At 47.0% G+C, this 16530-nt stretch overlaps 1 protein-coding gene across 2 annotated transcripts; it reads right to left on the bottom strand.

Annotated features, from left to right (window-relative positions):
• Window positions 1–3821: 3821 nt before the first annotated feature.
• Window positions 3822–16233, bottom strand: Cad74A (cadherin 74A). 2 transcript variants are annotated; one of them, XM_015187688.2, is made up of 9 exons: window positions 16150–16233; window positions 14484–14818; window positions 9939–10303; window positions 8373–9870; window positions 8045–8306; window positions 6358–7978; window positions 5998–6300; window positions 4798–5939; window positions 3822–4734 (listed from the first exon to the last, which is right to left on the bottom strand). In XM_015187688.2, exons 2-9 carry the CDS (start codon window positions 14650–14652, stop codon window positions 4608–4610), a joined length of 5487 nt encoding a protein of 1828 aa, XP_015043174.2. In that variant the 5' UTR covers window positions 14653–14818; window positions 16150–16233; the 3' UTR covers window positions 3822–4607. The 2 variants fall into 2 exon arrangements, with proteins under 2 accessions (XP_015043174.2, XP_015043176.2); XM_015187690.2 differs by having other exon boundaries at window positions 16030–16220.
• Between the last annotated feature and the right edge of the window lie 297 nt (window positions 16234–16530).

The raw sequence follows: 16530 nt of genomic DNA, 5'->3' as shown, positions 1-16530 counted from the left end.
CAACCCTCTCCATATCGTAACCCTTTTTAGCTCTGATCAAACATCAGCATGGAAGATTCGCTCTGGTGCTAGAGCTACACGTTCATTTTTTGGCGGCAAGTTGCTCGACCTTTTTACCCATTCATTGCCCTGCTCGAATTGGTTTATCTGTGAAATCTGTGACGTTCGCCTTTCGGGGTGTATTCGTTACTGTTCCCGAAACATGGTCCTGCGATGATGTCTGTCTGCCCTACCTTTGTCGCTTTTGAGTTGTGTGCTCATCTAACCGAAAAACATTGGATAAACAAACAGCCGTTCGAGTATTTTGTTACACTGAGTAACCCGTACCCGTACCCATACCCACACCCATATCCGTACCCTGCACTGGACCTATTTATTTCTCAATAAGTTCGGAGAACCAGCCCGCCCAAGGAAGCCAATCTGTCGCATTTGTGTGCATGTTTGGCCCGGCGAGGATAAGCGGGATGGGATGCTCGGTCCTTGGAAACTGAAACTGTAAAATGTTATGCAAGTTCTGATTTTAATCCGATCAGAGCGGTTTTAGTCAAATTTAAGCAGATTTATGTCACATTGTTGAGCCGAAAAGTGGTACACGAGAGAAGGAACACACAAAACAAGAAAATGCTAACACATGTAAATCAAGAATCAAGATAACTATATCGCCCATGTTCCATTATTAAGCAAATCGAATCGAGATCATGTTCGACAATTGCAACAAATTGGATTTAAGTTGCGGGAAAGGAGGAATAGCTGGGATAGAAATAATTTTAATAGATTCTTGGATATGTAGCAATATCATCGAATGTTGAGCTATTATGTTTTTAAGCTACATTTTTCTGTTCATTAATATTAGGTTGTACGCCAAAGCCCAAGCTCAGTTTATTGGGGAAAGAAATGGCCATGCAATCGTATGATGATTTAGAGAGATTTTCTGAATCAGTTTGAATTATTTTCAACCCCAGAGCAGAATCATTTTTTATTCCAGTCACAGAATGAACACAAAATATATGTACATATTCCATTTCCAAATGAATAAACTGTTAGACAAACAATACATTAAACTTTACAACTTCACACCCGCTGCTGTTGTACGAAGTGCATTAGCATGGGATGGTAGTCCTATCCAGCCCCAGTGCAGGGTGGATTCCCTCTTACCGACGGATAACTAGAGGAAGCCCGAACTGGTAGATGGTAGCTGTAGCTGTACCACAAACGATGAGTTGATTGTTATGCAAATGAGCAGGACCAGGACGAAATGCGAGTGCTCAACACCGCGCTCAGAGGCTGAACTGTTCCCGTAGTGGCTGCAGTTCATCAAGTGGTCATAAATTTCTACATAGTTGGGCAGAGACAGAGAGAGAGAGAACTCTATAAGGACGCGCGGAGCTATCTAATTACTATGCAGCGCCATGTGCATAATGAATCTGACATTTCTAATTTATGGTTGATATTTGTTAAGGTTTTTTTCTCTGCTTTGCCGTGAATAAATTGAATCCAAAGGTTGGCCCTAAAATGTCGACACAACAACGGTTTCATGCCTAGTTATTGTTGAGTATAAACAACGGACACGGACTACGGATAATTGAAAGGTGGTTCGGATAATACCTATGCACATAAAATCCTTTGGCTCCATGGCTGGCGTATGATCTTAAGCTGCCACATCTGTATGGTGCTCTGTGGAGTAAATCCTTTGGTTAGTCCCATTGATCAGCGAATTATACCAAGCTGTCGCATCTGGATAATTCTACTTCCGGCTTAGGCCGGAAACTCGCGCGAAAATCCCGCAATAATTCTATCATTGTGAGGGCTGACATAAAAAGAAGAAAAGTTGCGAAAAAATTAATGAAAATCCTGACAAAAAAATGTTGCAAAAAATTACCCCAAAAATATGTATGTATACACGGGCAGTCGAACAAGTAGTTAACTGCAATTACGCAGACCCTGCCAGGGTGAGTCCTAAGTCCCTTTTTATGGCCCCGGCACCTCGCCAAGCGACCGTTATGATTTCCTTTCATTTTCACTTTTAGTTTTTGATATGCACGCAAGTCTTTTGACTATTTGTTGCACGGCCAGGCGCAGGACGGACGGAAAGGGAAATGGCCGGGGGCCTCAGTCATTAATTGTTCGCTTTGTTTGCCAGTCAGCCAGTTAGACATCTGGCCAGCTGCCTGACAGCCCGACAAACACGGACACTAACTGTCAGGGAATTGAATTGAATCTGGGGTAAAAAGTTGATTTGTGCCTCGTGCCACAGCACAGGACACCTGCAGGGCATAGAGGTATCTGAATCTCTGGGTAGTAGATGGAATATGGGGTCTATAAAGGACGCAAGCTGCCAACACTTGCGGATCTCCCACACTCTTAAGCTCTTTGGCGCCGTAACTATCCATCCATCCGATGGAATTAATTGGCGATTACCGAAACGTGAGGGGCTCATGAGTTGGCGCTGTCAATGTTTACTGGCGTTCGCACTGTCACTCGGCTCTGAAGTGTGATTTATGAGGATGGCATCGCCATCGCCATCGCCGTCATCAATCACTGTTCAAGTGGAAGGTGATTTGGCAAAAACAACAATGTGAGCTGCAATGCAGGTTATGCTAATTGTAAAATTTTGCTTTAAATTAAGAATTGTGCGGGAAACACGTTAAATTACACTCAGTCTCCTTTGCGCTGTGAGGGCTAGCAACAGCAACCCCCCTAAAGGTTTGACCCGACTCGAAAAACACTTGATTCGCTGTCTTGTGCTGTTGATGTTGTTTCGCTTTAAAAAGTTATAAAAATAATTCGATGGATGTGTGGCAGGAACTACCAGCAGCAACCCCCGGAGCCAGCCCAACGGAACAGTACAGTTCATCTTGCACCCTTTGATTTAGTCAGGAATAGGAACAGAAACAGGAACTAGAACCAAGGGCTGGGCCAGCATCATCCCCTGTTCGTTTGCTCTCTCTCGTTGCCAGGGGCTAATGAGCGCCGCACATTAGTTTTAACAATATATATTATTTATGGGTTTTTCCTCGTCCGTCCTCCCTCCATCTGCGGCTCCCTGGCCTTCCCTTCCCTTCCCTTTGGCTAGAATGTTTGCTTTGGACGTTACATTTACACTTGCCTGCATAGTGACGCACTTCCTGAATGGATTTGAAATGAGAATTTGCAATTACTATAAGCAGGGCAACTTTAATTGGAATCTGGACAGAGCGTGTCGTTAGCAACTCGAGCAACGATCTGATGGTTCTTGAAAATGTTAAAAAAAAAGGGAGCTGGTATAAGGCCAAAGAATGACGGAGCATTTCAGAAGTTTTTAATTACTCAGGCCTTGGCGTCTGGTCAGGATAAATTGCTGGACTATGCTGAAGATTATTTATGGATTATAGTGGGAAGATGGGAGTGAATATAAACATTCCTAGGCAGTAGTACTTCCCAGAGGAATTACTGCACCACGCTGGCTAGAATTTCTCGTCAATAGAAAGAAGAAAAGGTTAATAATACATGTATGTGCATACGAAGAGAGAATACAAACAAATCTTTATACCAACATGATATCAAACTAAACCTTATCTCTTTCAATGTCCTCAATGCTTTACTAAGTTTGATGCTATCTGAAAAAGACATCAAGTTGCACCTTTTGAACTTCCCATATTGAAGGGTATGGCCAGCAGCCTGATTGCTTTTAGTGGGGAAAAAATTCATTTGCATATCACTTCACACCTACGTACGAGTATGTAAATCCCAGAACCAGGTACGAGTACTCAATATACCCAACGTCAACGCGGCGGAAGCCTTTGGAAAATAACATAGCATTTAGCTCGTGTTTAGCTTTCACATTTTTCGTAGTTAACAGAATTTATTTGCACACATGTTCACATTCGACAAACTACTTAGTTTCGTACGAGTATATAGTACGAGTATAAATATATTTACTTAATAGCAGAAACATATGCATTCTGTTTGAAAATGGGAAATTCAGTTCAATTCGGTCGGCACGCACATGACTAACTCCGACTCTGATGACGACAGGGCCCCATCATCATCATGGGATGGGTGGAGTTCGAGGATTTGAATATGGAACTGGAATTGGTCTGCATTTCGAGTGATATTTATTTTGCACTTGTTCGACATGTTATGGGCAAATATACGATAAGATAAATAGGTTTATATAATGCATTAATGCATTCTATTTCTACCAAAATAAAAAAATAAATAAAAAAAAACCCGCAGATTCGAGGCACGCGAAATCCGTCCGGGCAAATCAGAGCAGAAAATCGACCCAACCTCGAACCAAATCCGTATTTCCGCGCAAATGACACAAAGAACTGACTCTACTTAGGCTAAGTTTTTCAGATGGATAATCGCTAGACTTTATACAGTTTAACCTCTCTTAGTTTATATACGATATGTACGATACATACTAGATCACGCGCATAGTACGCTTAAGCTTATATATGGACTTTTTTGGCATTCCCTCTGCCAATAAAACTCCCGATTCGCAGCTGCCAAAGGTAGATCCCTTCCCATCGGATCTGCGATGTTGCTGGTGCGAATCGGGGCTTAAGTCTTGTGCACTAGTTTACTAGGGACCTGGATCTGACCGTGCAGAAGATAAGCTGCGGCTACAAGGGCCCGTAGATTGGCTCTGAGTAGAGAACGGCGGGCATCGAGTAGCTATATGATGTGGGTGTGTGCTCCGTGGGCGAACGCAAACTCGCTTGCAGACTCCGCTTGCTGTGCCGTTTAAATCTGGGTGGAAGATTGGACCATTAGCATCATCATCACTGCTTCCAGAGAAGATAAATTACTTACTTCTTCTTCAGACAGCAGGCGGTGCACAGGGAAATCAGAGCAGCCAGGCCTATAAGGGCGGCCAAAAAGACCAGCCAGGCCCCCGCCGAGGTTAACATTCCGGCGAAGAGAGCCGCTGCATGGATCCTTCTCACCGAGCACGACTCCACTTCACTGACCCCGAAGGCGGCGTAGATATCGATAAGCTCTTGTCGCAGCTGCTGCGAATTCATCAGCTTTTGCATCTCGCTGAGGGACAGGGCAGCCCCGTTTTTGAACATCTGGAAGCAGGAGCTGGTCGCTGTGAAGTCCAGACTCATATCCGGACGCGTGAAGACTTGGGTGTCGAGGACATGCAGTTCCAGACCCAGTGGCTTCAGCTTCTTCTGCAACTGCTCCTGGAATGGGCGAATGTTGTGCTGGATCTCGTTGGGCGGGCGAGCAAAGACGAACTTCAGCAGGGACTTGTCGCGAATGACGAACACCTTCAGGTGGCTGTGTGCCTGGCGCTTGGGCTTGGCGGAGTTGTTGGCAGCCACCCGCATGAGGAAGTATCCATCCACGTAGTCCAAAAAGGAGCCGCCAGTGCGCAGCTCCCCGGTGCGATTGTTCAGGGTGAAGAGGTTCTGCAGATTGCCAACGGACAGCTTCCGACTCCGCTTATAGAACTGTGGAACAAAGGTGACGTTCTCGATGGATAGAGAAATGGGCGGCGCCTCGGCATCAGCGTCGCTGGCTCGCAATGTGGTGACAACCGTGTCGATGGGAACGTTGATGCGGATGCCCACGGTGGGATCTTGTTGCTCGAACTGCGGCAGATTGTCGTCGATATCGAGAACCTTAATGGTTACGCGCAATTGCGAGGGATCCTGGCGATCATAGGGATCCCCGATGAACCTGTAACCGGGTTCCCCCAACTTCAAGCATTTGACGGTCAGCGTGAAGGACTCGACAAGCTCTCGATCAATAGGTTGGCTGGTCTTGAGAATGGCCAGGCTATCGTTGGTTCGCTCGATGGTAAAGATCTGTTCGTTGTTGCCCTCAACAATGACATAATCGATGGCGGCATTCTCGCCCATGTCCTCGTCCACGGCAGTGAAGCTACCAACAATGGTGCCAGCCGGTTCTTCCTCACTGACTGACATGACCAAGGGTCCTTCGTCCTGTTGAAAAATCGTTCAGTAAGATACATTTATTCGTATCTCCCTTAAGATTACTTACAGTTTCCCTGGCAAATCGCGGCTCGTGATCATCCACGTCCAGCACAGCAATCTGCAAGATTCGTGTCACCGACTGCTTGGGCTGTCCGTTGTCGCTGACCTCTAGGATGATTTTGTACATATTCTTGGTCTCCCGATCCAGCGATTGCCTTGTCGTTATCAGCCCTGTTTGGGTATCAATGGCGAAGGTCTCGGCATCCGCCGTGTCTGGGAGAATGCGATAGGTTATGGTCCCTGAGGGCGTACTCTCATCGTCCGGATCATTGGCAATCACTTGGAATACTGGCGCTCCAATAACAGCATTCTAAAAAGTATAGGCTGTACTAAGATGTCGAAATACACTTCGATAATTGGGTCTTACCTCAGTAACATTAGCCATTTGTCCCACCCGAGGTGCCACAAAAAATGGCACCCCATCGTTGGCACTCACATCGCCGATGAATATCCGCACATCCACATCAGAGGAGAGAGTTGGCTGCTTGGGCAGCTGGCTGCCATTGTCCTGGGCACGGACGATCAATATGTACGGCTCCGCTCGACCCTTGCCAGTGAGATTACGGCGGGTGGAGAGCAAACCCGTCTGGGGATTGATCTTGAAGAGGCCGTTGGCTTCTCCCTCGTTGACCAACTCGTATCGAACTTCCCCGCCCAGGCCCTCGTCGGCATCCAGAGCCTCCAGTTGAAGAACGAAGGAGTCGATCTGAGCATTCTCCGGAATGACTGTGCTGTACTTCTTTTGGGTGAACACCGGGGCATTGTCATTGACGTCTAGGACATCGATCAGCAGGTCCACGACACTCTGCTTAGCATCTGTGGGCTTGCCCGGCGAGTCCTCGGCCTTCACCTGGAGACGAATGTGTGGAGTCCTCTCCCGATCGATGGTCTGGTCGCGAGCCACGACCACCTCACCGGTGATGTTGTTGATCTCGAAGAGCATGGCGTGCTCGCCCTGCAGCGAGTAGATGATCTTGTGATAGCCCAGACGCTCATCCCTTGCATTCAGTACGGCATCCTTGTCCACCGCCCTCACATGCACCACCCTCTCCGGGTGCATCCGGTTCTCGATGATTGTGGCACGGTATGAGCTCTGCTCGAAACGCGGACTGTTGTCGTTCACATTCTCCACGGTGATGTTAAGGCGACTGATGGTACTGCGTTGGCGATCCGCACTGCTGGCCCGCACCTGGAGCTCGAACTCCGGACCGTTGCCCGTCTCCGCCAAAACCTCGTAGTCAAGGCGCTTTTTCAGGATGACCTCGCCGGTGCGCTCTGATATCTGGAAGTAGTCCACCTGTTTGGGTTCGATCAGTTCAAAGCTTGTTATGGGTTGCCGGGTCACGGGATCCTCGGCCTGCAGAATGAACAGGGCACTGGCGATGGGCATCTCTTCCTTGATCTTGATGTCTATCACGGGTCGGGAACTGCTCCAACTGGGGTTCTTGAATACTGGGTTGGTGTCCTGGAAGGACTGCACATAGACAGTCACCTCGGTGCTGTCCACCTGTCCCTCGGGGTCCACCTCTGCATTCAGATCTCGCACTTGCACGGTAAAGATGATAATGGCTGCCACATCGTGGCGCAGCGAGCTGTTCACAAAGATCTCCCCACTCTGGCTGTCGATTCGGAAGGCCTCCTGCACCCGGTAGCTGCTGCGGTTGGTGATGCTGACACCAGCCTTGGTGGTGGCCTTCACCGGACCCAGCAGACTGTACTCCAGGCGTGAATTGAGGTCTTTGTCAATGGCCTTCACCCGCAGAACGCTCTCCCCAATGGCCGTTCTCTCGGATACGTAAGCGGCGTAGCTGGCCTGCTCGAACTTCGGCCTTTCGTCGTTTATGTCCTTTACATTCACATATACGGTGCTGGTGGCAGTTTCGGGGATGGGTGTACCCGAGTCCACGGCATTCACGATGATCTCAAAGCTATTCATATTCGAATCGCGATCGATGTGGGCCTGCGTTGAGACTGTGATTACACCGGATCTACAAAAAAGAAGACATTCATTAATTAAAACTCAAGCAATTAATGGATCCAAAACCTATACATACTCTTCATCAATCTCGAAGTTATCATTGGCACCCACTATCCTATATCGCAGCAGGCTGTCCAAGCCATCGGGATCGTGAGCAGAGACAGAAGTCACATTATAGCCTGGTGCGGCATTCTCCGGAATGGAAACCCGATAGCTGGGCGGACCTATGATGGGCAGATTCTCCATATTTTGGAAGTGTCCCCTGAAAATGGGACGCTGATTGCCAGAGATGCCCACTCGAACCAAGACACGAGTGGTGTTTGACAAAGGCGGAACACCTTAAGAGACAAAATGTACACTAACATTAACCTTTCCAAGTAAGGGGAGTATTTCCCGAAGCTTACCAAAATCTGTTGCAGAAACCGTCAGCTCGTACTCTCCACGCTCTGTGTCCATGGATCGGGCGGCCTTTTGGATGACTATCTCTCCCGTATCCGGTTCGATGCGGAAGACATTCCCCGCTATGCTATTCTCCGAGACTATGCCATAAGTCACCCGTCCATTGCCCTGGGTGGGACCATCCGAATCATGGGCACGGACGAAGAACTGAGGCTCAAAAATGGCCGCTCCTTCGCGGATGGTGCGACTGTACTCCTTGTGTTCGAAATTTGGATGGTTGTCGTTGACATCGACAACGCCGACGAAGAGATTGGCATTCGACTCTCGACCACCCCCGTCGATGGCCACAACGGTCAGACTGTAGCTGCTCTGTTTCTCGTAGTCCAGCTGACGTTGTAGATAGAGGCCGCCCGTCTCAGGGTCCACGTTGAAGTTGTCGGCCCCAAAGCCCTTGAGCACATACCGAACGTGTCCGAACTCCCCGGAATCTGAATCAGTGGCCTTTACATGACCAATGAGGTAATCTGTGGCCAGGTTCTCGGCAGCGGTGAAACGATATGTGGGCTGATCGAATACTGGGGCGTTATCGTTGGCATCCAGCAGGTGAATCTCCACACGAGCCTTCGCCTTCTGCACGCCCTTCACCAGGGCCACTAAATCGAATTCGAATTTGCGTTGCGACGGATCGGGGACATCGTAATCTAAGCGACTAGCATCTAAGACTTTGACCACGACTGGGACTCGACCCTGAGCCTCGGTGGGTGAGATGGCAAACACGGCGTCTGAATTGGCGACGTTCCGCAGGGCCAGCTGGTAACGACTGTTCTCCCCCATGTCCCGGTCATCGACGAATATCGAGAGACCGGGCAGTGGCATACCGTTGGCAAGATTCTCGGCAATCGAGACGTTAAAGTGGGTGGCGCTAAACGTGGGCTGGTGATCGTCGACATCCGTTACCACGATAGTGACTCTCGTTATCGAGTGCTCGGCGGGAATGGCTCCGTCAATCAGTTCCGTAGCACGAATTGAGAACACGTAGACCCCTCCGTTCTGCAGAATCTCCGCATTCTCGCGATCCAGTGCCTCCGAAGTGGTCTGCAGAACGGCGGTACCTTCCCTGGGATCCCCGAAGGGCACTAACTCAAAGTGACCGAATGGCTCATCCTCTAGCGAAAGGAATATTTCCCTGGGTATGCCCACGTCCCCATCTATGGCCTTGACGGTCAGAATGCTGACTCCGGCTGGTGTGTTCTCCGGGACCGTGGCGGAGTAGGGGGCATTGGTGAAGACGGGCGGCTGATCCTGAATGTCGATCACATTAATGGAAATGGTGGCCAATGAGGAGAGGCGGTTCTCGTGCGCGCTGTCCGACGCCGAGATTGTCATAATGTACGATGGACGACTCTCAAAGTCCAGCGGCTGCTTCAAAGCCACTCGAGCAGTGTAGTTCCCGTCGGAGAGTTTCACTGCACGCACTGCAAAGATGTCGCAGATGTCGTTATCCTGGAATGGGAATAGGCAGAGAAACTGTCAAAGAAATTTGCCGAAAGAAATAATTCTTTATCACTCACCTCGACACAATTAAGCTGCACCTCAGCGTTGATTCCCTCATCGCGATCCACCACTATGATTGTGGGCTTCACGCTTAGCTCATCTCCTACTGGCAAGGATTCGCTGACGCTGGCAGTGTAGGGTCTTCCGATGAACGTGGGCTGATTGTCGTTGTAGTCCCGCACGGGTATCTCGCGACGTTGAGACACAGTGTTGGGCTCTGTGCCATAGACGCCCTCATCAGTGATGCTGATGATCACCTCGACAGTATCTTGGGTCTCCCGATCCAGTTCCTGCCGCAGCCGCACCACGCCCGTCTCCCGGTCCACCGAAAAGACTGGCCCACTTATGCTGTACTTGAGGCGGCCTCCCTCCGGGTCGGTGCCTGTGTGAGAGAGTGGGCCGGGAAAAAGTGCAACAAATTAGTTGTAGACTAAAGCGGTTTGTCGGTTTGTCGGTCTGCTGGTCGTCTATCCGTCTATCCCACAGTTTGACACGCTCATTGCTTTAATTACGAGTTATCCGAGCCAGGCTGTCACTTCGTGGAAGTCGTTCAGTAGTGCTACTGCCCGACTTCCCGACTCACCGGGGGCTTATGTAAAAGCGTGTGAAAAATGCTAATTTAGTTCCCACAACCTCCTTCGCCTTATGTTTCTAGTCGAATGCGTTCGTTGTGCCCTGTGCCGGTAAAACAGGGCCAACTAACAAGTTAGGGTCGGGTCGGGTGTTGGGAGTTGGCAGTCGGTAAGTAGTCGGGGCTGTGTCTACCTCTAAGTGGATTGTGTCATTCACCTGGCAATTTCTCTTTCTCTTTGCTCCAGTCTAATAGCAGGAAATATATGTACATTCAAAAAAAATATAAATACCAAAGCCAGATCTCAGCTTAAGGGCACCACGAAATTACTTTAGAAATTCTTTCAGAGCAATGATGGAGGGAAAAATAACTGGAGAGAAATGAAATGAACCCAGAAAAGCTTACAAAGAAAAACAGACCATTAAGCGGTCGGGAAAACTGCTTTTGGCACTGCTGCCTGCCATGGAGCTAGACAGATTTTTCAAGTTTGCTTTATCCATTCAGCGGGTACTCCGGGAGTGGGGGCTCTAAGAGTTGTTGGGTATATGTATGTATATGGGAGCGGGTCTTGCGCGCACCGACAATTGCAGCACGACCAGAAAGACACGACTCAAAAGCGGGAAGCAAACAGACAACCACGGCAACCGCTCCTCCAGCTTTACCAGCGCTACACCCAAAACATACCGACTGCGGTCGCCAACCCGGTGCGCGCTGCATTCCCGTTCCCCTCTTCAATCGCCATTGCTATGATCACTGCTTGTATCCCCCTCTCTGCAAGCCGCACTATCACTGGTTCCCCTTGCATTGGCGCGTGAGTGACCGTTTCAACTTTTCAAACTTATATTTCGGGTTTACACATATTCATACCCTGTAGATGGAGGAGGATGGGGTGTATTGATTTAAATGAAATTAATGCGAATATTTAAGAATGCAGAACTTTAGGAAACGAGAAGATATCATTTCCGAAAGAAATAAAAAATGAAGGCCACAGTAAATTACGAAACCAATTTCTTTACTTCACTGCACTTTATTTTCAACGCTTTTTCGGTGCGATATAAAACACTTATAAAGATTTCAAAGAAGATAACGATCACCAGAGTAATGTGTAAGTGAGCTGGTCAAAGTCATTTATTTGTGTTTATAGGAATGGGATAAGGGAAAAAGATAAGCAAGGCATAATTGAAGCAATCTATTTTTAATGTAGTATTTGCAACAACATTTAGTTTTTGAAATTATTTTGAATTAAAATTTAACTTTAATTTCCACTAATGTTATTGTCAGTTTTTCTTCAACGTGGAGAGATCTCTCTCTCTCTTTACCTATTTATTTATGAAAATATAATGTTATCATGAAATATAAGTTTTATGTAGGATATTTTTTAGTCAAGGCCAGCCCGTTCTTACTTGTTTTCTCTTCTCTTTAGGAATTCTGTTGCTCGTACATATGTACACATGAGTTACAAAAGTTTTGGTAAGACTTTTTGGGGGAAAATTGGAAAAGATGAATGAACACTGTAATTGCGGGTACGTGTGAGATGTGGAAAAGCTTTTCTTCTTTTCACTTGTTCCATCCCAGTTATCAGATCGTTGCTCGGCGGGGGAGGATGTGTCTGTAATTGTTGTGGTAGTTACTCTTGCTGTTGATGCGGCAGAAATAATTTGTGATTTCACGCTTCGCGAAGCGTATTTGTTAATATTTGGCTCTCTATTACACACTGAATATGTTGTTTTTTCAGTTGGATAAAATGATAAAAACGCCCAATGCAACCGCCATGAGCCAACATTCGGACAATTATTCGTTTGGTTAGCCACTCCATTCATATGGTATTCGGAATGTGTAATTAAGTACCCATTTTAAATAAATCTTAAGACAAAACTGAAAGGAATTGCTGCGTTAATCTAAAAGTTCATGAAAACCGATTGAATATTCGTTTTTAATTAGTCCAAGATTTAATTGTAATCGGGATCCATAAACCAGATGCAGTTTCAGAACTCTCGAATAAGGAACCTGTACATATCGATTGTAGATTCCCAGGGAATAATGAAGTTATGCAATTGTGGTGATATTCGGCATGGATTCCCCATCTGGAGTTATGAACCAGATGCAGTTGGACAATTGCTTCCTGGCTCACAGTTTAGGCAAAGCAATTTTCTTATGGCCTGGCCAGTTTTTTTCAATTGAGCTTTCAAGTGTTTGACTATGTGTTTTTATGCCTGGCACTTTTGATTTCAAACGCAACAAACGTGTTTTGTATCTCACGGATGCTGCTTGCAAAACGAACCTGCTGAGAGGCCGCTCACCCAGTCGCAGTCGCAGTCGCAGAGGCAGTCTCAGTTACAGTTACAGCAACAACCCGGCCAGGCCAAGGCGATTTGGCACACGCTCAGCAGCCAGCCCCCAAACAACCAGTTAAGACAATGCTCCATCTGATTATGAAGTTGGCGCGCCTGATGAAGTTGCAGTGGCATCAAATTGCAGGCCTCTCCATGTCTATGCATCGCATCTGTAACTGGGGACTGGGCCTCTGTGTTAGGGTGTCAACTGTGGAGCAGTGGAGCAGGTGCACCAGAGCAAACAAGATCTGCTCAGTGGGTTGGTTGTTAAATAATCGTTTTTGAGGGAGTGACGGTGACAGGCCTCCCCTATGCTGATTGAGACAAGATTGCCATTTGATTGCTCTCGACTCTCGATTGATTGGCACTCTCGATCGGGGTAAAAGTGTAAAGTGTTCTAAAGCAAAAGCGCGACTATCTAATGACGGCACCCATTACAATAATCATCATTACCGGATCTCTGGATCTGGCTCTGTTGCTACGCACAAACGTGTTCAAATGCATTTCCGCATGTCAACCTATCAGATACACATGTATCTTTGTTTGTTTTTGTTTGTTAATTGATTACCAAACTGCATTCTTGGACGATTGCTGGCGAATGCAAACCCTAAAAGCCAGAAACAGAGAAACAGCTGCGAGTGTCTGTAGTTTATCGCACATTCTGCCAGATCAGAGAATGCATTTTTTACTGCACTCACATTGTGTAATCGTATGTATATACATATATGTATATGCTCATATCTGAGGCCGATATGCTGTAAACGTGCTGCTACCATAATAATAATCCAATACCCCGCACAAGGTTGCCTCAAAGTAGGTGGCGTTGTGGTCAGAGCCAACCAAAAAAAAAAACTCCTAGCCAAGAAATGAAAGTCAGCACGGGTAATTTGAGGTATGTCCAAAAGCCAAATTACAAAATTATTATACACTTAAAAAGCCAGCGGAGAGGGAGTATGTGTTCGAATCGAAGCGGGGATACCCTTTAAAGAAGTTCTTGCTACAAAAAAATACATTATGTGTGCAGAAAGCAGGGTTTGATTCACTATCTGATTCTAGCAGATTCAAGGCGGGAGTTTCCTTTATGATACTACACTTCTAATAGTTTTAACAGAATTTAATAAAAACTGACTATATCTCAGATATTTCTTCGTTGTATGATCATTTCTGAACCTAATATTCTGGGCATAGCATTGTTAAGATGTGATTGCATTTGGTCTATTGAACTCCAAGCGCCCGCCTCTAAAGATTACATTCTTTAGCACTCAGTTAATAATTAATCAAATGCTCTACAATACCCAGGGCCTACCATCTCATGGCGCTAGTGGGGCTTTATATTTTCAATAACAAAAAACTGTTTCCAGTGAAAGGCATCGCATCTCAGCAAACTGCGTGGGAACTGGGCTATTGTTGAACATTGTCTCAATGCTGCAATGAAAGCCATGTAGCAATTTCGTATAAAATTATGAAACCTGAAAATGGGCCTCTCCTGGCTCATCGTGCTACTAATTTTAATAAAATGCAGACTATTCCAGTGCCCCAGATCTCGCACAAAGCCCGCGAAAAGAAATTCTGGATTTACGGACAATGCTACAGCAATAAAAATGGGTCTGGAACTTGTTTTGGTGTAGCACCCACAAATTTGAGAGGGCAGTACTTACCTTTCAGCTGGTAAATGGGACTTCCGACTGGCGTGTTTTCCGACAGGCTGAAGCGGGACATATCTCCTGTTCCGGGCACAAATTGCGGCGGATGATTCAGCAGCTGGGCCATAGTGGAGCTCAGCAGCATCAGGGGCAATAGCAGCAGGGGCAGCCCCAGCGGCAACATGTTGCCGTTGCTAATTTCAATGCCGTTAGGTATCTGTATCCGTTAGCTCGCCGAGATTTCGTGGCTGTTTACTCTAGTATTTGGCACATAGATTTTAAAGATCGACACAGCTTCGATTTGACTCCGCGCGTAGCTCGTTCTAGGGGCCTGTGGCTCGTACTGCTGACTGTCAGAAAATGCAAACCAAATTTCTCGTCATTTACTTGGACCGAAACAATAACTTTTTCAATGTTAGCTGCAACACCCGCCCCCAGTTGGCCTTGTCGGCACAATGGTACGAATAATGGAGTGGCAATAGCAGAGATCTTGCTGGAATCTGGCTGAGTCTGCTGTTTTAGTTTGCTAATCGCAGCCTTGCCGTTTGAACTTTGCCAGCGGCAGTGTGGCTACAGCTTTCAGTACATTTGCCGATGCGCAAAAAAGTGAACAAGACCATTTTCTAGTCCAGAAGCTGAACAAGAGCTGAAAGCCGCTGCGGGAGCGGACAGAAAATTTCACTTTATGCACATGTGAAAAGTAGCACATGATGATGAGGCGACGGCTGCTGCTGCTGCTGGCTGGGAGTTCCGATCATTGGGCACTTCTTGGCGATTGGCAAACGGCGCGATGATGGCTTTCTTCGCTGGCACACACATACCAGTTCGCAGGCACACACACATCACGGACGGACAAACACACAACAGACAGGCGGGGAAAGCAGAGGGACCGACGGCGGAAAAGCAAACTAAAGAAGAAAAGAAGGCTAGCTTCGGGGGCCGAATATTTAGGTACCCTTGCAGATCCGTTGTGGATGGTATAGATATTTGATTTTAGACATGGCTATATCGATACAACATACGGCTGTTGATGATTATCCAATTCACACATTTTGCTGGCTATGTATACAGTCTTCTGGCCAAAGTCATACTACCATCGGCAAGGTTATTAAAATCGGAAATGTCCAAAAGCAGCCAAGAAACCGAACGCAGAAAAACACACACAGACTCGTTGCTATAATCCGCAGACTCTGAGCCATAGTATAGTCCATGTAGTAGGTATAGGAATACACATATCTACGAGTTCTCGTTTTGGGCAAAAAAGAACAACAAAGAGAGGGAGATACCCCGAGAGATAGAGAGAGAGAGAGAGAGAGAGAGAGTGAGTGAGTGAGATGGAGCGAAAAAATGCCTTTCTCAGGAAGCAGACCGCTCCTCTGCAAAATGCAAATGTAAAATCCTCAGATCTGTAGTTCTGACTGAAGTGCAATTAGTCTGGGCAAAGCCAGAAAGTACCCTCAGACAATAATTAACACTAATGCCCATTTAAGTCCAGCCATTTCACATTATATTTTGGCTTCGTTTCGCTTTTGGCCAACAACGCACGCAAAAAAACACACACTCTTAAAACGGCGAATGGATGACGCTAAGGTCCGAAACTTGATCTTGGCCAGGCCGCTAGCGACTTCTTGTTGTTGCCGTTTTGTATGTTTTTGTATCTTGTATCTGGTGTCTCACTCACGGACGGCGGAATTCGAGTTCGAAGCGCGGCAACGTCTGGACGGAGCGACGCCTGTTTACCTTCTGTCTGGTAGGTGACTCTTACCTGTTGCTGTGGTGCTGCCGCCTCGCCCGTTCTTGGCTCTCAGCTGCTGCTGAGTACTGGTTTCTTGTTGTTGCCGGCTGGCTTTGGTTTGTGTCCCATTTCGCAAAACGATTGGCAATGGAATGCCTAAGCCGGGAAAAACCTAATAGTACTTTTGGGCTTACACAGAAAATGCGCTGCATACTTATAGGCATATAGGGAACACGAATCACGCCCTCCGGTTTCAGCGGCGCACTGCTTGAACCAAAGCTTCAGGTTTAGTAAAATACCTGCTTGCAGGCTCATTTAAAGAAAAAA

Source organism: Drosophila pseudoobscura, chromosome X (assembly GCF_009870125.1).
Source record: "Drosophila pseudoobscura strain MV-25-SWS-2005 chromosome X, UCI_Dpse_MV25, whole genome shotgun sequence".
Classification (NCBI taxonomy): Eukaryota; Metazoa; Arthropoda; class Insecta; order Diptera; family Drosophilidae; genus Drosophila; species Drosophila pseudoobscura.
Note: the sequence above shows the minus strand (reverse complement) of the source record. Positions and strands in the feature narration are given on the sequence as shown.